At 46.7% G+C, this 23958-nt stretch overlaps 1 protein-coding gene across 4 annotated transcripts in view; it reads left to right on the top strand.

Annotated features, from left to right (window-relative positions):
* OBSL1 (obscurin like cytoskeletal adaptor 1) overlaps positions 1–23958 on the top strand; it is a 181895-nt gene that overhangs the window by 53865 nt on the left and 104072 nt on the right. For all 4 annotated transcript variants that reach the window (XM_089660629.1, XM_089660630.1, XM_089660632.1 and 1 more), the window contains exons 7-11: positions 3517–3789; positions 6452–6724; positions 13410–13682; positions 15065–15337; positions 17725–17997. In XM_089660629.1, the coding sequence (XP_089516755.1) occupies positions 3517–3789; positions 6452–6724; positions 13410–13682; positions 15065–15337; positions 17725–17997 (1365 nt within the window). The remainder of the gene's footprint in view (positions 1–3516; positions 3790–6451; positions 6725–13409; positions 13683–15064; positions 15338–17724; positions 17998–23958) is intronic.

The following is a 23958-nucleotide window of genomic DNA, read 5'->3' as shown; positions in this document are numbered from 1 at the left end:
ACACTGCTGGGCCACTTGTGTGGCGATCAGGGACACTGTGGCAATCAGGGACACTGCTGGACCACTTGTGCGGCGATCAGAAACACTGCTGGGCAACTGCGGTGATCAGGGACACTGCGGTGATCAGGGGCACTGCTGGACCACTTGTCCGGCAATCAGGGACACTGCTGGCCACTTGTGTGGTGATCAGGGACACTGCTGGGCCACTTGTGTGGTGATCTGGGCCACTGCGGCAATCAGGGACTCTGCGGTGATCAGGGACACTGCTGGACCACTTATGCAGCAATCGGGGACACTGCGGTGATCAGGGACACTGCTGGGACACTGCGGCGATCAGGGACACTGCTGGACCACTTCTGCGGCGATCAGGGACACTGCTGGGCCACTGCGATGATCAGGACACTGCTGGGCCACTTGTGTGGCAATCAGAAACACTGCTGGACTACTGCGGTGATCAGGGACACTTCGGTGATCAGGGGCACTGCTGGACCACTTATCCGGCGATCAGGGACACTGCTGGGCCACTTGTGTGGTGATCAGGAACACTGCTGGGCCAATGTGGGGATCAGGGACACTGCTGGGCCAATTGTGTGGTGATCAGGAACACTGCTGGGCCAATGCGGTGATCAGGGACACTGCTGGGCCACTTGTGTGGTGATCAGGAACACTGCTGGGCCAATGCGGTGATCAGGGACACTGCTGGGCCACTTGTGTGGTGGTCAGGGACACTGCTGGGCCACTGCGGCAATCAGGGCCACTGCGGCGATCAGGGACACTGCTGGACCACTTGTGCGGCAATCAGGGACACTGCGGTGATCAGGGACACTGCTGGACCACTTGTGCGGCAATCAGGGACAATTCTGGGTTACTTGTGCGGCGATCAGGGACACTGCTGGGCCACTTGTGTGGCGATCAGGGACACTGCTGGGCCACTGCAGCAATCAGGGACACTGCGGCAATCAGGGACACTGCTGGACCACTTGTGCGGCAATCAGGGACACTGTGGCGATCAGGAACACTGCTGGACCACTTGTGTGGCAATCAGGGACACTGCGGTGATCAGGGACACTGCTGGGCCACTGCGGCGATCAGGGACACTGCTGGACCACTTGTGCGGCAATCAGGGACACTGCGGTGATCAGGGACACTGCTGGGCCACTGTGGCAATCAGGGACACTTCTGGGCCACTTGTGTGGCAATCAGGGACACTGCTTGGCCACTGCGGCGATACTGCTGGGCCACTTGTGTGACGATCAGGGACACTGCTTGGCCACTGCGGCGATCAGGGACACTGTGACGATCAGGGACACTGTGGCGATCAGGAACACTGCTGGGCCACTATGTGGTGATCAGGGACACTGACAATCAGGGACACTGCTGGGCCACTTGTTGGGCGATCAGGGCCACTTGTGGGCAATCAGGGACACTTGTGGGCGATCAGGACCACTTGTGGGCGATCAGGGCCACTTGGGGCAATCAGGGACACTTGTGGGGGCAATCAGGGACACTTGTGGGGGCGATCAGGGCCACTTGTTGGGGCGATCAGGGCCACTTATTGGGGTGATCAGGGACACGTGGGGCAATCAGGGCCACTTTAGGGGCGATCAGGGCCACTTTAGGGGCGATCAGGGACACTTTAGGGGCGATTAGGTGTCACTGAGGTGGAGGGCAGTTAGCTACAGCCCTTTTCTTCGCTGTTTCTCCTCTCACAGACAACTCCGTGAGAGGAGAAGGAGGCGGAAGCCGCACCATGCGGCTTTTGTTTACACTTAAGCTGTGTCCTTATTGGACACAGCTGATCACATGGTATGGGACCGATTTCATTGGTCCCATACCATGTCACGTAATCCACCGTGTCCGTCGGACTCGGCGATCATCGGGCTCGCGGGTGCGCGCTCTAGGAGCCGCGCACGAGCCTCAGATGCAAGGTGCCGTTTAGAGACAGCAACCCGCTCCTGTAGGTGTCCCGTCCTGCCGTTTATAAACAGCGGCCGGATGGGAAGTGGTTAAGCTGAGGTCCCCAATCATGTCCCCAAGACCCATTAACAGCTCATGTCTTGTGGACATCCACAGGGGTGGCCAAACCATGTTGCTGAGACCCAAATTACTCCACCTGTGTGCATGGGGTAATCTTACACATGTAGAGTCATCTGTTTCCCAGTAACATAGTATTCTGCAATACATGCATTGGTATTAGGATTGGTTTTGAAACATAGACCTGGTGTTTTGTCATATGATTTTGAGGAGAGTGGTTCTCAGCCTTTTTGAAACCAGGGACTGGTAAATTTTTCCAAAACCTTCCATGTCCCAACAGTGAAAAATAAAGTCTATGCTCACACAAGTAAAATAAGGCCTAGATTGTAAGCTCGAAAGAGCAGGGCCCTCGATCCCCTCATGTTTTGCATTGTATTGGTATTGTTCTGTCACATGTTCTGTCCCCCTTTGTAATGTGCAGCGCTGAGCGAACTATTGGCGCTTTATAAATACTGTATAATAATAATAATAATAATAAGGCAATGCAAAACATGTGTCAACTTGCTGAACGGCTCTTGATGGGGTTGGGTGGGTGGTATCAGGGGCGTATTTATCAAGGGAAACAAGGCACTTGCCTAGGGCAGCATTTTTCAGGGGGGCAGCACCTCCCCCCAGAAGAAGGGCTGAAAGAAGGGACACGCGCACCATGGGAACCAGGTGGGATCTGAGAGAGGCTGCAGGCTGCTTGATGGTGTATGTAGAGCCTTGCACTTGCTCCCGGGCATGTCCGGAGCTGGGAAGATGAGTGTCTCTCTATCGCCAGGGGGAAATAGTGGAAGGGTGGGGAGCAGGGGTGTTGTTGGCCAATGTCATGCTGTCTTCGCAGGAGGGGAAGGGGTGGTGGTGTTGGTCAGTGTCCGTGGGGGCAGACAATTTTTGTGTTGCCTAAGGCAGCACAAAACCTAAATACACCACTGGATGGCATGGTGGTTGTGGAGGGGGTTAGGAGACTGCAGCAGGCTTGTTGTCCCTATAGGGAATGAGGTCTCTGGAGGAAGCTGGGGGGGGGACGGGACAATGAGGTTGGGAACACTCTGAAGGGCTGGTGGCTCTGCAGCAGGTTGGGGGGGGGGGAGGCAGGTAAACCCTGTGGAGGCTGAGGGCTTTCAAGGTGCCTGAGGGAATTGTGGGCTGCTATGATAGGTAAGGTGGCACCAAGGGAGCTGGGAGGCACCCTGGGAGGTTAAGGAATATGCAACTGTCTGAAGGGCTAGGTAAAGGGAGGCCACAGCCTGCCAGTGGTCCACTGCCTGGTGGTTGGAATCCACTACTCTAGGGGATGCTCAGTAGGAATTTGGAAAGAGCTCAGTCTACTGACAATGGGAGCTCAACCAGCCTGTCACCCTGGCAAAGCACTGAACCACTTCCAACTTCACCCAAAAAAAGGAGAAATGGTTTTATTAAGGGTTAAGTTTTCATTTATTAATGTGAGTTTGGATGTGTATACATGTATATGCTGTATTTTGTGTGTTTTATATCTAGATCCCCCAGTGAAGATCATAAACACAAGCGATGACACGGAACACAAGCACGAGATCGGAGATGCCATAGTCCTGAACTGCGAGCTGTCCTGGGAGAATGCCCATGTGCGCTGGTACCGGGATGGAGTGGAGATAGAAGAAGGGGCCAACATCAGGCTGGAATCAGACGGCAGGCATCGCAGGCTCATTATTGCAAGTGCCGCACTAGAGGATTCTGGGGAATTTGTCTGTGACACTGGAGATGACTCCGTCTTCTACAACGTGACGGTGACAGGTCAGTGACACAGTCCAGAGCATTGACACCTCTTCCTTCCTGCAGGGTTGAACAATTTCCAGTTGTCAGAATGTCTGGCTGTAAACCAGCTCTATAAATAGTGGCTGATGCAAAGTGTCAATAGATTAAGTGGTAGGATGAGGACAATACAGGAGGGAACCTGACTGATCCAAGATAAGTAAAGAAATGCCTCCAGCTAATAGCAAACCTGTCAGCAGGTTCTCTTCCTATTGATGAGTACTGTACCTGATAGTCTGTTTCCTTCCTAGTTTACCCTTGGGGTTCATGGGGCAGTAAAAATAGGTGGTTGAGCCACTTTACAGCCACAACCAACCCCTCAAGCTGCACATGTATGCGTGTATGCATGTGTAGCAGGGACTGGTACAATATGTAAAGAGCTGCGTAAATCATTCAGCTTTATAAATATCTATAATAAATAAATATGTAGCACCCAGGGGTGGACTGACCATTTGGAAACGCGGGCACTGCTCCCGCAAACGTCAGCAGAATAGGCCCCCAGCTATCATAGCTGGAATCTCGATGAACAATAGAGGCATGGCAGACATACCCAGAAGGGCAGCAGTTCTCCGGGCTGAGATCTCCTCCTCTAGGACCAGAACTTATCTGTTCCAGGCCCCAGACTATTTATGCTCCCTCCCAGCCATCATCTGGACACCACCCCCCAGGGATTGGCTAGGACTGCATACATTTTCAGCTGCTGCTTTGGCTCTTCCAGCCAGGGGCGGACTGCCCATTTGGAAATTCGGGCACTGCCTGAGGGCCCGGGGTCAGTAGGGGGCCCCATGAGATGCCCCTGGTACCTTTTTCATAGGCTTTTTTGAGTTTGGGCAAGGACACAGGGGCCCCATGATCCCCTATTGCCCAGGGGCCCCATGAGTTGTCAGTCCGCCCCTGGACTAGCACCCTCCTAGATAGGTGCTAGGCTAGGTCAATCTAGATCTTAGATCACTATAATCATATAATTGAGCTGCATGTGATTATTTTGAACAAAGAACAGTAAAATCAGCGCAAAATAATTCCCCAAATCATGGTGCCAGAGAACAAAGTAAAGTCAAATATTAAAGTTCATATTAAAGGTCAATGTATGTAAGTCCGCATAGTACTAGGGCATGCTCTTGCAGCTGTAGCAGGCTCTGGGTAACACACAATGAAACAGATGCTTGAGAAGGGAGCACGCTTGCAGTCCATTGGCTTTGCGCATGCTACAAAACGCGTTGCATGCTGGTCCTCTCCACGTCATTACGCTGACGCTGTGACGCCATCTTCTGAGAGACACACACATGCCAGCCGGCTCTCTCCATCCACAGTCTCCCCAAGCGCGGATCGTGGCCCATCCAGTGAGGACTTCTCCTTACACTCCATTATGGATGAGCCTTTTTAATCTTTTACCATGTGAGTGATTTTCTAATATTTTTAATGTGATTATTTTGGTCTGTCCTGTGTTTCACTGGCAACAGGATCGACTGCCTCCCCTTGTCTTCCTGGAGGGTTCTAGAAGAAAGCGGGCTGGAAGAATGGGCGGACTGACAACTCATAGGGCCCCCGGGCAATAGGGGATCATGGGGCCCCTGTGTCCTTGCCCAAACTCAAAAAAGCCTATGAAAAAGGTACCAGGGGCATCTCATGGGGCCCCCTACTGACCCCAGGCCCTCGGACAGTGCCCGAGTTTCCAAATGGGCAGTCCGCCACTGGCTGGAAGAGCCAAATCAGCAACTGAAAATGTATGCAGTCCTAGCCAATCCCTGGGGGGTGGTGTCCAGATGATGGCTGGGAGGGAGCATAAATAGTCTGGGGCCTGGAACAGATAAGTTCTGGTCCTAGAGGAGGAGATCTCAGCCCAGAGAACTGCTGCCCTTCTGGGTATGTCTGCCATGCCTCTATTGTTCATCAAGATTCCAGCTATGATAGCTGGGGGCCTATTCTGCTGACGTTTGCGGGAGCTGACTAGGGGACATCTTTTTTTGGGCATCTGGTCTGGAGAATTCACAGGACAGGTGTCTGGAAGTTATTGGACATCGAATTATCCAAGGACATTAGTGAGTACCGACCTATGTGAAAGATCCTTGAGACTGTGTGTTGCTATCCCTAGAGTAAGCGTTGCCTAATGGGGACATTGTTCATTGTGTTCCAGTGTAGTTCAGCCCATTATTTGCTGCTGCAAGGACTGCGCTCAGATTCTTTAGGAGGAAGATAAGTGTCCTCAAGTTACTTCATATCGTTGATGAAGTATCCCACAGTTACCCTGCACCCATCTAAGTTCAAGTTCTGCAATAAAGAATCAGAAAAGCATAGCCCCAGGCCAGGGGTAGGCAACCTGTGGCTTTCTAGCTGTTGTGGACCTACATTTCCCAAGATTACAAAACTGACAGTTACAGCTATGACTTGTAGAGGCATGATGGAACTTGTAGTCCTGCGGCTCTCAGGTTGCCTACCCCTGCCCTAGACTGATCATTGAGCCAAAAGAGTGGCTATGACTGTGTGGTTGGCTGCTGGAGTATGTACTGGGAAAGGACCTTGGCCCCCAAATAAAATATAATTTTGTATTTCGGACAATTTTGTGAAAGTGGATCACGATTTCCGCTAAGTTGTGTCTCTTCTCATCTGTTACACTACCAATTTCCATATGTTCATTGTTTGGTAGAACCGGCTGTGAAAATCGTGTCTACCAGTGAGGACACTGAACAGAAGTGTATGAGCGGGGAGAGCATGGCGCTGAGCTGTGAATTGTCCAGAGAGGACGCCATCTTGTGCTGGTACAAAGATGGAGTGGAGATAGCAGAGAGCGACAATATAAGGCTGGAATCGGATGGAAAGCAGCGCAGACTGGTTATCACCACGGCCAGGCAGGAAGACTCCGGGGAGTATGTGTGTGACACTGGACATGACCGTCTGTCCTATCATGTCACCATAACAGGTTAGTGACTTACCAGATCTTCACTTTGTATATATACAGACTATGTTTTAATTTAATTTCTGTATTTTGATGATTCAGACCACTGACAGCAACGATGGGGCACTATTCCTCCCACTGACACCAAGGAGAGGGCACTACTCATTCCACTGACACCAATAATGCAGCACTATTCCTCCCACTAACACCAATGATGGGGCACTATTCCTCCCACTAACACCAATGATGGGGCACTATTCCTCCCACTGATACCAATGATGGGGCACTATTCCTCCCACTGATACCAATGATGGGGCACTATTCCTCCCACTGACACCAAGGAGAGGGCACTACTCATTCCACTGACACCAATAATGCAGCACTATTCCTCCCACTAACACCAATGATGGGGCACTATTCCTCCCACTAACACCAATGATGGGGCACTATTCCTCCCACTAACACCAATGATGGGGCACTATTCCTCCCACTAAAACCAATGATGGGGCACTATTCCTCCCACTAACACCAATGATGGGGCACTATTCCTCCCACTGACACCAATGATGGGGCACTACTCCTCCCACTAACACCAATGATGGGGCACTATTCCTCCCACTAATACCAATGATGGGGCACTATTCCTCCCACTAATACCAATGATGGGGCACTATTCCTCCCACTGACTCCAATGATGGGGCACTATTCCTCCCACTGACACCAATGATGGGGCACTATTCCTCCCACTAACACCAATGATGGGGCACTATTCCTCCCACTTACACCAATGATGGGACACTATTCCTCCCACTAACACCAATGATGGGGCACTATTCCTCCCACTAACACCAATGATGGGGCACTATTCCTCTCACTAACACCGAGAGGGAACTACTTCTTACACTGAAACCAATGATGGGACACTTTTCCTTCCACTGACAGCAACGATGGGGCACTATTCCTTTCACTAATACCAGTAATGGGTCACTATTTCTCCTACTGACAACAGTGATGGGGAACTCTTCCTCCCACTGACACCAGTGATCGGGCACTATTCCTCCTACTGACTCTAATGATGGGGCACTATTCTTCCCACTGATATCAATGATGGGACACTATTCCTTCTATTGACACCAGTGATGGGGCACTATTCCTCCCACTGACACCAATGATGGGGCACTATTCCTTCTACTGACACCAGTGATGGGGCACTTTTCTTCCTACTGACAGCAGTGATAGGGCACTATTCCTCCCACTGACACCAATGATGGGGCACTATTCCTTCTACTGATAACAGTGATAGGGCATTATTCTACCCACTGACACCAATGATGGGGCACTATTCCTCACGCTGACACCAATGATGGGGCACTATTCCTCCCACTGACACCAGTGATAGGGGCACTATTCCTCTTCCCACTGACCACCAAACCAGACACATTTGCTGCTCCCGCTAGCCACAGTCCGGCCTCCATAAAGTCTGAAGGACAGTAAACTAGTTCTCTATTTAGAAAGTTTGGAGACCCCTGAACAGGGGCGGACTGACCATTTGGAAACTCGGGCACTGCCCGAGGGCCCGGAGTCAGTAGGGGGCCCCATGAGATGCCCCTGGTACCTTTTTCATAGGCTTTTTTGAGTTTAGGCAAGGAAACAGGGGCCCCATGATCCCCTATTGCCCGGGGGACCCATGAGTTGTCAGTCTGCCCCTGAATTAAGGGAGGGGGTCAGGGACAGTCAGGCTGGGAAGGAAATAGATGATGCTCAACATTCAGAAGCCAGGAAACGAGGAGGCCTCTATCTGACTTGCTGCAGCTTCTAATGCACATTGTGAGCAGCTCACAGTGTGCAGTGAAATCAGAAGAAACAATCTCAGTCCAGGAGAGGAGCCGGTACAACTGTGTGAGACTATAAGGAAGGCTGGAGTATATGAAAACTCCCATTTGCACAATACAAGTCTTCCAGCTTTCTCTTTTTAGAGATTCCTCCCTGTTCCTCTGGTGCTTCAGACCATTACCCATCAACGTCTTCCCTCCGCACTTTTCTAGATCCCAGTGCCCCATGTAACAGAGTATCGCGGCTCCTTTACAACAGAGATATCTCCGGGCTCCCTCATTAGAAGGCTGTTTATTTGCAGGGTGCCGCGGATCGGCATTGTATCCCGTTCAGCCGTCACGTTCCGACGCTTACATTGAAGAATACATTGGCGCAGATGTAATCTTCAGCTGGAAGGTGGAATAAGTGATCTGACTTTGAAATGTCTTTGTGAAGGCGGGCGATGATTTATACGGAGCTCGCTTCTCCTCCAACACACCTGACACCTACTCCGCTCCCGGCTGACACATCCAGATTATTATCTCTTATGCCAACGCTGGAGGTCGGACGGGCTGCCTGTAAGGTGGGGAAATCACACTCCTATTAGACAGGAGATAAGGAGAAATGAATAAAACATCATGGTTGGAAATGTCAGGGGATATTTTATTTGCAAAATATTTAACATGTATTTAAACGCAAGTAATATATTGCAACTTACCAGCCCTTAGTTGTGGCGGCTGCATTCGTTTTCATTTTCCTGGCTTTAGGAAGTGCAGAAAATACCCGTTGATCCTGCCAGAAATGCGCTCATTAACCACTTCAGCTCTGAAAGGTTTTACCTCCTTCATGACCAGGACATTTTTTGCTATTTAGCACTATGCTGCTTTAACTGGTAGTTGTGCAGTCATGCAACACTGTACCAAATCAAAATTTGTATAATTTTTTTCCACACAAATGGATTTCTTTTGGTGGTATTTGGTCGCCACTGTGTTTTTATGTTTTGCAATATAAAGAAAAAAAGACTGATGTTCTGTCTCTCCAATCTAAGCATTGATAGTGTGATCTCTGTAACTTACGGTTGTGATGAGATAGCGATAACTTCAACCTCAGTTGGATACCGCAGTCAGTGACTCAATCGATAAGACATCTTGTAGATCTTGTGAAGTTTATTCCATAAACTGAAAGAATCTTACAACAATGAACATTCGATAGGTCAAAAGATCATAATGTTTCCTGCTCCATGCCAAGAGGCTAGAGCTGCAATGCATTTCTGGGAAGGGGGGAGGGCTATCTATACAGCATTAACAAAACCAAGGGAAAGGGAGGAGCAGAAACAAAATATAGAAACATTTAAAGGCATATGACAGTCAATATGACAGTCATGTGAAACATGACAACCGAAAATTCTAAAAAAGAACTAATTTTACTTTCTGCTATAAAACATATCCAATAAAAAATTAAAAAAAAAAAAATCTAATTTCTTCAATAATTTCCCAATACTTTTTGCAATATAGTATATATCGATTGGTTTGCTTAAAAGTTAGCATCTACAAACTATGGTATGTATATTTTTGGATTTTTTTAAATGCCACTAATCAGCGACTTATAATGGGACTGCGATAGTGCGGTGGACAATCTGACACTAAATAATGCTTGGGGGGGGGTGGAACTGACTAACTGTCACTGACATCACCAGTAACATTTATTACAGTGATCAGTGCTATACTATACACTGTCACTGTACTAATGACACTGTCTGGGAAGGGGTTATGGTAACAGAACCGACCCAGTCTGCGCTTGGGTACTTCCGTTAGAATACCGCTTCCCTGTCCAAACACCGACAACAGACACCACAGCTGACCATACAAGACTAGTTTATTTGAACACAGATACAAGATATATACACTCAGGGGACAATCCCCCTCCCTGCATAATGACACAGGGCGGGGACAATCTACATTTAGTAACAAGAGACACACAGGTATTCAAACTTCACACCAGCAGACAGTCCCATCAGGAGGGAGGGCTGCTGGAGACACCCCCCACTAAGCTATTACACATAAACACATACATCCCATAATAGTTTTCTCCCAAGAAGACAAACAATAGAACAATGGGATGCAACCACATAACACCAAACAATTCACAACCCCCCACCCCACCTATCTCCTAGACATGTCTACCCAATATTAGGACAGATCACCCTGTACCCCTAACAGGCACAGGGTGACTTACACATAAGAGGGATATGGGGAGCTGAGACAGGGGTCTCCCCACCTCTCCAAAGTGAGCTTGGTTCCATGGGACCCCCACCCAAAGTGACTCCCGTCACAGTTAACATTTAGAGTAATCAAGGGGTTAAATATGTGCCTAACGATGTGTAATATGTGCTGATTTTACTGAGAAATCTTTGTTTCTTAGGCTGGCCATACATTATACAATTTTCTTGCGATTTTTGGTTTAGATTTACCAAAAACCATATAATAGGCGGTCAAACCTAACAACACTTTCAATTGTATCCAATTAGGCAGGCTCTTGCACTACATAGTTGAAGGTAAATCTAAAGGAAATTGGACAGAAAATTGTATAGTGTATGGCCAGCCTAACTCCTGCTTTGATTGTCAACACAGAGCTCTGGGCTGTGATTGGACAGCCAATCAGTAGGTCCCAGCCATGAATCACAGCAGGTGTCAGTGGGGGGAGCACTCATTTGCACGCCCTAAACCCGGCAGCTGGCAGAGACATACCAGTACGCCGCTGTGCCTGCACGGGCCGCCCATCCACAGTACATTGTAGGTGGTCCTTAAAGTAGAGCTCCACCCAAAAGGAGAAGTTCCACTTTAAGTACAGGTCCCCTGCTTCCTGTGAGGAATTGGCACCTTTGGGGAGCGGGTACCCGATTTTGACAGGTTATCACTCCCACTTCTGCTGCGATCACCTAGTCGATCGGAAGCAGACGTTGTCCTCCCTTCCCTCCTTCCCCGGAGTCTTCTAGGACATGTGAGAGGTCCCAGAAGACTACAGGACCATTCACAAAGTGCACTATTCACGCATGCGCAGTGGGCACCCAGCTGTGAAGCCTCAAGCTGCCACCACCGGGTGCCCACACTAAAGATGTCGGCGCAAAGGAGCAAGGTTTCACCAGCTGTGGTGAGTACACTGAGGGACAAGTGAGTGACTGTTTTTTAAAAAGTCAGCAGCTACAGTTTTTGTAGCTTCTGACTTTGTTTTTTTTTTGACTGGAGCTCTGCTTTAAGTAGTTAATTTGTTTTTGTGAGGTGAATTAAAAGCATAAGCAATGAATAGAAAGACCTGTTTGTTGTCCAAATCAGGAGAGCAGCCTAGCGTGACAACCCTGGCTCCCTCCATTGATAAAGTCGAGAAGAGAGCGTAGCCACCCTAGGACAGGAAGTGTGTTATTCACAGGATCACCAGGTGAAAATAAAGGGAAAAACAGTGTGAATAAATTAAAGTGAATGCAGCCACCTCATCTAGGGACTGGTAAGCTGCAATATATTACATTTTTTTTATTTTTGAGTTTAGAGACTCTTTAAAGTATATTAACAGCCTTCAGTTTCCATTTTTCAGGAGAAACAATGCCATTTTTCATGTTGAAAGAAATTGAAGAAAAGTGAATATTAGACGGTTCAAAAAAATCGCAGTGTTTGTATTCTTCTTTACAAACTCAAACATTCACTATATAAACTGAAAAATGTTTGAAGATTTTGCTTTCCTTTGAATGACTTCATGAATATTTGGTTGTAGTCGCACTGTTTCTGAGAACTGCTGTACATCTGTGTTGTATGGAGTCACCCAACTTCTGGCCCCTGTGATCAGGTATTCCAGCCCAGGATGATTGGACTACATTCCACAGTTCTTCTCTATTTCTTGGTTTTGCCTCAGAAACGGCATTTTTGATGTCACCCCACAAGTTTTCTATTGGATTAAGATCCGGGGATTGGGCTGGCCACTCCATAACGTCCATCTTGTTGGTTTGGAACCAAGATGTTGCACGTTTACTGGTGTGTTTGGGGTCGTTGTCTTGTTGGAACACCCATTTCAAGGGCATTTCCTCTTCAGCATAAGGCAGCATGACCTCTTCAAGTATTCTGATGTATTCAAACTGATCCATGATCCCTGGTATGCGATAAATAGGCCCAACACCGTAGTATGAGAAACATCCCCATATCATGATGCTTGCACCACCATGCTTCACAGTCTTCACAGTGTCCTGTGGCTTGAATTCAGTGTTTGGGGGTCGTCTGACAAACTGTCTCCGGCCACTAGACCCAAAAAGAACAATCTTACTTTCATCAGTCCACAAAATGTTGCGCCATTTCTCTTTGCTGCCTTTCAGTGCCCATCAGTGATGCCTGTCAATACCCATCAGTGCCACCTACCAGTGCCTCCTCATCAGTGCCCATCAGTGCAGCCTATAAGTGCCCATCACTGCAGCCTCATTAGCGCACATCAGTGAAGGAGAAAAATCACTTATTTATTTTATAACAAAAACTAAGTAAAAACTTTTTTTTTTTCAAAATTTTCAGTTGTTTTTGATTTTTTTAGCAAAAAAATTAAAAACCCAGAGGTGATTAAATACTGCCAAAAAAAAGCTCTATCTGTCTCAAAAAAATGATAATGAGTACAGTGTTGCATGACCGCGCAATTGTCATTCAAAGTGTGACAGCGCTGAAAGCTGAACATTGCCCTGGGCAGGAAGGGGGTAGAAGTGCCCGGTAGGCGAGGGGTTACAAGTCAGAAGCTATGGTTTTTGTAGCTGCTGGCTTTTTTTTTTTCCAGGTGGAACTCCACTTTAAAGTTACAAACAAATGTCTGACTTTCGGGTCAATAATTGCATTTTTTTGTCAGCTAACACACTTTTTTTTTACCACTTTAGAGCCTCCCGTGAAAATCGTGAACACCAATGACGACACAGAGCACAAACACGTGAGCGGAGAGAGCGTGGTCCTGAGCTGTGAGGTGTCCAGAGAAAACGCCGCCGTGCGCTGGTACAAGGACGGCATCGAACTGGAGGAAGGCGACAACATCGTGATGGAGATGGATGGTTGTCACCGGAGGCTGGTCATCCTATCCGTGCAGCCGGAGGATTCCGGAGAGTTTGTCTGTGATGCTGGCGATGATTCCATTTTTTACAACGTATCGGTGAAAGGTCAGCAACTCCTGTGTGCAGAGATCATAAAGGATCGAGTGCAACTCCTGAGAGGTGGGGCGGGATTTATTGCTCCCTGTGCCTCTGTTCGAAAGACTTTTATCACTTCCTGTCCTGGCAACACAGCAGGAAGTGAGAGGAAATCTCCCCAATGGGGACACAGCAGTAAAAATACTACTACCATGTGATCTCTGGGATCATTCACAGATTTCACTAGTAGTAAGCAATGATGTCAGAAAGTGACATCTTGTTTACTACTGTTTCTGTGACTACTGATTGGCCACTCAGTGATCACATGACCGGGACTTCACACAGAGGTCCCGTACAGCGATCGGTGTACTGCTATGTCCTCTGGACACCCGTACATCGATCGCAGTGCCACGCACTCTCAGAGAGCGCGCACAGGCAATGGATGTGGGGGGACGTTTAGAAACTTACACCTGCCCCGGCAGCACTCCTGTCTGGCCGTTTATGTACATGGGTCTGACGGAAAGTGATTGAACACTGATAATATCGTTTTTTTAGGAGCATTCGTGTTTTATTAGTGTTTTTTAATAGTACATGCAGAAATAAAGCTGGAAGAAAACTGATATGAGCATTTTAGTAGCATTTAGATGCGTTTAGGAGCGTAAGCGTTTTATTAGCGTTTTTTATAGTACATGTAGAAAAAAAAAGCTAGAAAGCTGATAGGAGCATTTTAGTAGTGTTTAGGAGTATTAGCATTTTATTAGCATTTTTTACAGCACATGTTGAAGAAAGCTGATAGGAGCTTTTTAGTAGCATTTAGGAGTATTAGCGTTTTCTTAGCGTTTTTTTATAGCACATGTAGAAAAAAGCTGATAGGAGCTTTTTAGTAGCATTTAGCAGCATATAGAAGTGTTTAGGAGCGTTTAGGATTTTTTTTCTGCTGGAAAAACACTAAAAAAAACTACAAAAACCATTTTTTTTTGCTCCTAGACGCTGAAGTTAAAGAACCACCAACAGCCCAAAGTAGAGTGCATGGCCACATAGGAGAACACTTTATAGCTTCTTGGAGCAGAATAAAAAAGCTAACAACAGCTTCTAGGGGCTTAAAAAAACGCCAGTGTGCATGGAGCCTTACAGGGTAGTTAGAACAGGCTTAGAATGTCAGGTGGGAGCAGGTTTAGGTATCCTTAGGATTTGACTGGAATGCTACTTTAATGGATTATTCATTTTTATCTAGTTATTTTTGGCCAGAGTAGCAGTTAAGCTGTACAAAAAGCAGTGTATGAACATGACGAGCTCCTCTCCCGGTCACTCTGCTCTCTCCTCCTACCAGCATGCATATTTGGATGTGTTTACTAGTTGACGGCCTTTGTACCAATGCCAATTTTTAGTCTCTGTTTCTTTTTGTACTCCAGACCCCCCAGTGAAGATAATAAACACAAATGATGATTTGGAGTATACGTTCCTGAGCGGGGAGCGCGTGGAGCTGAGTTGTGAGGTGTCCAGAGAGAACGCCATGGTGCGCTGGTATAAGGATGGCGAGGAGCTACATGACAGCAGAGGCCTCGTGTTGGAGGCAGACGGCCGTTACCGCAGGCTGATCATCTTATCGGCAGAGACATCGGACTCCGGGGAATTCGTCTGTGACGCAATAGATGACTCCATCTTCTACATCGTGACAGTGACGGGTCAGTGATATGTGAGAGCAGAGGCGGACTGACCATTTGAGAACTGCCCGAGGGCCCGGGGTCAGTAGGGGGCCCCATGAGATGCCCCTGGTACCTTTCATAGGCTTTTTTGGGTGTGGTTTGAGTTTGGGCGAGGACACAGGGGCCCCATGATCCCCTATTGCCCGGGTGGCCCATGAGTTGTCAGTCCACCCCTGTGTGAGAGCATTCTGAACACTTGCACTACCCAACACTGGTATTTCCATTATGGGCCCATTGACCATCCCTCCTCTTGGAAACATCATTAGCCATCCGTGTTCCCTTCTGGAGTTCCTCACTCTGCCCACACATCATGTATTTTTGTGTCCCCCCCCGCCCGTACCTTTTTGACTCTTTGACACCTATCAAAAATTGAAAGTTTAGCCTTGGGTGGACTGAACCTTTATATTCCTGAGTTAAAAAAGTACTCCAGGAAATGTATTTCTCCATGCAGTGGAGCTGTGCCTGCACTGCATGGGTTAACTGCTTGTTTTTGTCTAGGGGTGATAAGAGCGGAGATATATGTATCTAATCCGCCAATCCTCCAAGCTGCTCCTGTTCCCCCCCCCCACGCGAGCGATCTTGTGCATTGGCTGTTCCTGATGTCTTAATGCCCATAGACCAGCTGGGGACATCAGGATGGCAGGAACATTCCGACTCTGGACGTAGGGGAGCATTGTTTTCCGAGAATCGAAGGATCAGGTAAGTATAGTCTTTCTGTGCACCCCTGGACAAAAGGAACATGCACAGCTCCACTGCATGGGAATTTTTTTTCCTGGAGTTCTGCTATAATGTTTACAGCTGACCTCCAGCCTTCCCTTTATATTCCTGAGTTAAAAAAGTACTTTTGGAATTTTTTTCCCCATGCAGTGGAGCTGTGCCTGCACTGCATGGGTTAACTGCTTGTTTTTGTCTTGGGGTGATAAAAGCGGAGATATATGTATCTAATCCGCCAATCCTCCAAGCTGCTCCTGTCACCCCCCACACACTAGCGGTCTTGTGCATTGACTGTTCCTGATGTTTCAATGCCCATAGACCAGCTGTGGACATCAGGATGGAAGGAACAGTCCAACTCTGGACGTAGGGGAGCATTGTTTTCCGGAGGATCGAAGGATCAGGTAAGTATAGTCTTTCTGTGCGCCCCTGGACAAAAGGAGCATGCACAGCTCCACTGCATGGGATTTTTTTTTCCGTAGTTCTGCTTTAAATGTTTACAGCTGACCTCCAGCCTTCCCTTCTGTTTTACACAGTTGTACAGGATGCTCTCTTCTACTTTTGACAATGTGCTTTAGAAGCTGCGGTAAGTCATATAGATCTCACCTCATTTCATCGTTGGCTGGAGGACGTCTAGCATCATCTAGCACTTTCCTCTCCAATCTGACTATCCCTGGCCTGTCCCTTTTGTTCATTGGATTTCAGAGCTTTCAGCATGTAGGCATTACCAAGGGTGGACCGCATGCAACTACAGCTTGCCTTGGTACACCCCCTTCTCCAGTAGGGGGCCCCATGAAATGCCGCTGGTACCTTTTTTATAGGCTTTTTGAGTGTGGACAAGGATACGGGCCCCATGATCCCCTATTGCCCGGGGGCCCCATGAGTTGTCAGTCCGCCCCTGCTCAGCGCTTTACAAAATGAAGGCAGACATTACAGTTACAATACAATTTGGTACAAGAGGAAACAGGGCCCTGATCATTAGATCTTACAATCTAGGAGGAAGTGTTATACAAAAGGTAATAGCTATGGGGGGGATGAGCTGATGGAGGAAATAAATGGTGGTTTACAAGGTAGAAGCAGGATAGACTTCTTTAAAGATAAAGGTTTTCAGGGATCGTCTAAAGGTGGATAGATTAGGAGACAGCCAGACAGATTGGGGTAGGGAGTTCCATAGGATGGGAGAAGCTCAGGAGAAGTCCTGGAGGCGAGCATAGGAGGAGGTGACATGGGAACTAGAGAGCAGAAGGTCTTGGGAGGATCGAAGAGGGCGGTTTGGTTATTATCGTGAGACCAGGTTGGAGATGTAACTGGGGGCAGAGTTGTGGATGGCTATTATTATATGTTACTGTATGTCATTTCTCATTCAGGCTTACCATAGATAAACCTGTGTTCAGTATCACCTATTGTGTCTTTTTTATTCTTTTCAGCAATACCTAGATTACGTTGAAAGGTTTACATATCACATAAGATGCAGAGAGTCTTTTCTACCTGAATATGCCTTTAGGTATCCTACGGTGACAGCATACATTTACAAAGTTGGATTTTGTTACTTCCAGCCTTCTAATTTGCTGAATGTCTGGTGGGCACCATATGTGGAAGCATGAACTTTTAAGACCCCCTAAAATCTACTGGATCTTTTGTCATTCTCTCCCCAGATCCCCCGGCGAAGATCATAAACACGGGTGATGACACGGAGCACAGGCACCTGAGTGGAGAGCCCATAGTCTTGAGCTGTGAGCTGTCCCGGGACAACGCTCGGGTGCTCTGGTACCGGGATGGGGTGGAGATAGAGGAAGGTGCCAACATCAGGTTGGAGTCAGACGGGAGACATCGTAGGCTGATTATCGTATGTGCCACACCGGAGGATTCTGGGGAATTTGTCTGTGACACCGGAGATGACTCCGTCTTCTACAACGTGACGGTGACAGGTCAGTGTCAGTAAATCTGAGCGTCCCTTCTAATGCTGGAGGCTGTCGTTGCCCAACTTCGGAACAATAAAACCCGGGCAATACACACTGAGCATATGATGAAACAATGCATACAGAAAGGTTATCTTCTGAGAAACCGTCATGGTACAAGTGATCCATAGATCCAGAGATATAGGTTGTTGATATTATTTACTACTCTTAGCTTTTCCTTTGAAGTTCAGGTTTGGTCACCTCTTGCTGCTTTCAAAGACTCTCCCTTGGTCAGTGAAGCCACCAACTCCATTTAACCTGGGTTCACACTGATGCAGTGCAAAATGTGCACCGGTTTCTGCGCGATATCAGCACCGCATCATAATCGCACCCCGTTCACACGAACCATTGCGGGTGTGTATTTTAAGTTAATGACACCCCGAAATCAGTTCACAAAACGCAGTGCGATGAGCAGAATCAGATCGCATAGGTGTGAACACCCATGCGATCCGATTCTAGTGCAGACCACAAAAAGGGTCCTGCACCTTTTTGGTGCGAATGTGGTGCGACTTGAGTCATACAAAATGTATGGCTCAAATTGCACCGCACAGAATTCGCATGTGATTTGCCCAGGAATGCGGTGCTGTTCCTGTGTGAATCACATGCAATATGCCGCATCGCACAAGTGTGAACGCAGGCTAAAAGACCAATAGGAAGAGGTAAAAGGTGGGAGGGCTGGACCAAGCCTGACTTTTCCAGGAAAAGGTCAAGATTTGCATTTCTATTCAGCCGCCTGTATCTTGGAATTCACTGAACTTTTTGCTGTGTAGTTTTCACTTAAAGTAGAAGTTCAGCCCATTGCAAATATGAGTTGTCAGTCCGCCCCTGGTCCCCAATATAGTCAGTCCACAGCAAATAACACCGGCAACTCAGTGTACCCTTCTTATTGAACTTTATTGGCTACATATGAAATGGCACATTGTACAGATGCATTTTGGCTTTTACAGCCTTCCTCATAGTATGTTGAAATGCGTTAGTTTCTGTACAATGTGCCATTTCATATGTAGCCAATAAAGTTCAATAAGAAGGGTACACTGAGTTGCCGGTGTTATTTGCTGTGGACTGACTGTATTGGGGACCAGGGGCGGACTGTCAACTCATGGGGCCCCCGGGCAATGGGGGATCGTGGGGCCCCTTTGTCCTTGCCCAAATTCAAAAAAGCCTATGAAAAAGGTACCAGGGACATCTCATGGGGCTACATCCTCATCCCACCCCCTCCCATTTTTTTTGCTGTCCCGGGCTGCAGTTGTTGTACTGTGACACAGGGAGTCACTAGTGCAGAAAGTGAAGATAAAATCTTATAGAGGGAACACAGACAGCAATAAAAACCTGCCAGGTACTCTAACCCTTCCCCACTTTATCCAAAGCTGGAAAAACTGTGCATGGCCATTGTAACTCCACATCTCTCTGTATTTCACCCAGACCAGAAGCAGAGACTATTAAGCAAGTATTCCTATGTTCTGATTTTATCTGCATTTATCTGCAGCTGCCCATAGCTTCTTCAGAGAGTGTATCTGAATCATTATGACAAATGTATCTCTGTCTATTGTTATTATCTCACATGCACACTGCAAGATAGCTAGGTTTGTTCTATAGTACAGTATGTGTGTAGTGGCCACCTTCCAATACATTAGTAGGTGAACGTGTTTATTTCAATATATCAGGGGCGGACTGACAACTCATGGGGCCCCTGGGCAATAGGGGATCATGGGGCCCCTGTGTCCTTGCCCAAATTCAAAAAAGCCTATGAAAAAGGTACCAGGGGCATCTCATGGGGCCCCCTACTGATCCCGGGCCCTTTCCAAATGGTCAGTCCGCCCCTGTTGGGGACGGAACATCCCCGCCTGAGCACCGGTCTTCAGCCTTGAATGATGGACTAAGCAGTTGAGCTGGGGTATGATCTGTGCTTTTATTCGTAAAGTAGAACTTCACCTTGTATATATGAATATTAAAAAATGAGATCACGGGCTCTCCACTCCATTAGAAGGGACAATGTCAGTGCTCTTCAGCAAATGCATTCAGTCATTTATTAGAGATCAGTGCTTTGAGTTTATGTTAGATATTGCCACTGCCCTTCTAATACAGTGAAGTGCTCATGATTTTCTAAGTTCCACTTAGGTTTTTATTGCTGTCTTTGCCTTCCTGTCCTTGTGACTCCTCATTGCCCTGATTTCTTGTCTTTACATCACAGTGATAAAAATTGAAGATAAATGTAAGATAAATGCAGCATCTACTGAATGCACGCTGAAAAGGGGAACTGATTTGTTACTGAGTGGTATTTGGTGGCAGGTGCTAGAACACAGACATGGCAATCAGGGGCGGACTGACAACTCATGGGGCCCCCGAACAATAGGGGATCATGGGGCCCCTGTGTCCTCACCCACACTCAAACCACACCCAAAAAAACCTCTGAAAGGTACCAGGGGCATCTCATGGGGCCCCCTACTGACCCTGGGCCTCGGGCAGTGCCTGAGTGCTCTAATGGTCAGTCCGCCCCTGGTGGCAATGTATCCTGGGCACTTGTTGGTGTGAGTGTTTTGCTGCCTGACAAGTGACTGCATAGTTGTACATGTGACATCACCTGGTCAGAAGAAGAGCAACACGTAACATGGAGTGTATTCATGGGCAAGTAACGTCTGAACACCAACGCTGGAAGGGGCATTCCTGATCCCACTGACATTACTGATAGTAAACTCCTCACATTGACAACAAGTAGTGGGCACTATTCCTCCCAATGATAGCAACAATTGGACACTATTCCTCCCAGTGGCACCAATGATTTGGATACCATTCCACCCAGTGACACCAATGATAGGGCACCATTCTTCCCAATGACAACGATTGGACATGATTCCACCCAATGACACCAACAATAGGGCACCCTTATTCCCAGTGACAATAACTATTGGACCCCTTTCCAACCACTGACACCAACATTAGGGCACATTTCTTCCCAATGACAACAATGATTTGACACAGTTCCACCAAATGACACCAGTGATATGGTACCATTCTTTCCAGTGAAACCAATGATTGGACACCATTCCACCCAATGACACCAGTGATAGGGCACCATTCTTCCCAGTTACTCAAACAATGAGGCAATATTTCTTTCAATGGCTGTTGATATATATATTACTCCCTCTGACGAAATCATTGTTTTGTCTTACTGATCACTGGGCATCGTTCTTCCCAATGCCACCCGACAGTGACTGCATAGTTGTACATGTGCCATCACCTGGCCAGAAGAGGAGCAACACATAACATGGAATGTACATATTCATGGGTAAGAAACTTCTAAACACAAATGCTGGAAAGGCTTTCCTGATCCCACAGACATTATTGATAGTAAATGCCTCCCACTGGCAAGGACTGGGCACTATTCCTCCCAATGACACCGACAATTGGACACTGTTTCTTCCAGTGGCACCAACGATAGGACACCATTCTTCCCAGGTGATACCAATGATTGGATACCATTCCACCCAGTGACACCAATGATAGGGCACCATTCTTCCCAATGACAAAAACGATTAGACATGATTTCACCCAATGCCAGCGATAGGGCAGCATTCTTCCCAATGCCACCAATGACTAGACACTGTTCAACCCAATGACACAAACGATAGGATGCCATTCTTCCCAGTCACACCAATGAATCTATACCATTCCTCGCAATGACACCATAGGTAGGGCACCATTCTTTTCAATGACATCAACAGTTGGACATCATTCCACCCAATGACACCAACAAAAAGGTAAAATTTTTTCCAATGACACCAACAATTTGACACCATTCCATCCAATGACACTAACGATAGAGCACCATTCTTCCCAATGACAATGATTGGACATCATTTCACCCAATAACACAATGATAGGGCCCCATTCTTCCCAGTGAGAACAACAATTAGCCACCATTCCACCCAATGACACCAACAATAGGGCACCTTTCTTCCCAATGACACCAGTGATTGGACTCTGCTCCACACAATGACCCCAATGATATGGCACCATTCTTCCCAGTGACAAAAATTAGACACCATTCCACCCAATGACACCAACAATAAGGCACCTTTTTCCCAATGACACAATGATTGGACACTGTTCTACACAATGACACCAGTGACATAGCACTATTCTTTCCAGTGACACCAACAACTGGACACCATTCCACCCAAAGGCACCAGTGATAGGGCACTATTCTCCCCAATTACACCAACCATGAGGCAATAATTCTTCCAATGGCTGTTGGGATATATATATATTACTCCCTCTTATCACTGACACAAATACGTTTTTTGCTCTTACTGATCACTGATGCAGGGGCATTTTATTACTCTTGGATACTGTCTGACCTTCCAGCAGTCTGATGGACAGTGAACTGACCCCCTTATTTAAAAGGTTTAGGACCCCTGTTCTAGCCCTTCTACACTTTATCCAAAACCTAAATAGGTTTCGGCTAGAGTTGGGCTTAAAGGAAGAATAAAGATGGAATATGTCACAAGGACAACATTCACCAATGTAATAAAAAAATAGATCTCAATAATTTATTACACAGTAATAAACAATGTAGTTTCAGTGTTTTAACATGTTTCATATGCAACCGAATGCAAATGAATTTATTATGCATTTGCATGGTATTTGCAATTAATTTCGTAAAATTGGATACTGAATAGGATAAATAAAAATAATAATAATAATTGAATAAAAATAATAATAATAATAATAATAATAATAATTGAATAAAAATAATAATAATATTAGAACAATTACAATAATAATATTAATTGAATAAAAATAATGATAATAAATGTATTGTATTTAACAATTATTTAAAATTATAGCTAGACAAATCTCAGCAATTTGTTTGAAATGATCAAAGTATAATTTTACCAGTATTCCAATTTTAGAATGAGAAATTTATTTTTTTACATATTAATATATTAGAATTTTGTCTTATCTTTTTATAACATAAATTAATAATTTCAGATAAGCAGCAATTGTTTCAGATGTGATTATTGTGTAGTGCCATGGATTTCCTTTGCATGCTATTGTGTCTCATTTGTACTATTGATTGCAAAGGAAAAGGCTGCCATTGACATATTGATTTCCTTTCAGTCCCAATTGAAGCCATGTTCTTAAACAGTGTTGTACAGTCAGGTGAATAACTCTCTCTGGGTAGTGTCTTAGAGTTGAACACTGGGCAATGGGGTGTTGGAGTGCAGGAGAGGATTGTTTCCATGGAACAATTGTATCTAAGTATGTATGGCCTCCTTAAAGTGGCTGTAAACCTCAGACATGAACAAAGCATATCCTTCTATAGTGTGCACTTGTCTCAGCCAGAGCATTATACAGTATGTCACTTCTTTCTGCTGCTTCGTTCCTCTGCTATCTGCATGAATCACTTCTGAAAAGTGTTCCTGACATCAAGAGGTAAAAAGGTGACATAAGAGGGAGCTCCAGCACACAGCCAGTGATGGACAGGCTTAGCACTGTTCCTCTATACCAGAGGTCTCCAAACTTTTCAAACAAAGGGCCGGTTTATGGTCCTTCAGACTTTAAGAGGGTCAGAGTGTGGCCAGTGGGGGTAGAAAATGTTTCGGGCCCAGCATCAGTGAGAATAAACATGGCCTCAGGGATGGTGGTCAGTAGGAGGAAGAGTAGTGCCCAATCATTGGTATTAATGGGAGGAATAGTACCCCATAAGTGTTATCAGTGGAAGAAATAGTGCCCCATTGTTGGGGTCAGTGCCACAAGGGCCGGATAAAGGCTAACAAAGAGCCACATCCAGCCCTTGGACTGCAGTTTGGAGGTCCCTGCTCTATACTGTGTGAAGGTGGCGTGTCCTCTCCCTCCAATCAGCTGTCACTGATCCCTGCAGAGTGTAACTTCAGCTCCCCACCCCCTGCTTTCTGAAATCTCAGACAA

The sequence above is a fragment of the Staurois parvus genome, unplaced genomic scaffold, assembly GCF_062004578.1.
Source record: "Staurois parvus isolate SC_StPar_1 unplaced genomic scaffold, SC_StPar_1.0 ptg001255l, whole genome shotgun sequence".
NCBI classification, from domain to species: domain Eukaryota; kingdom Metazoa; phylum Chordata; class Amphibia; order Anura; family Ranidae; genus Staurois; species Staurois parvus.
Note: the sequence above shows the minus strand (reverse complement) of the source record. Positions and strands in the feature narration are given on the sequence as shown.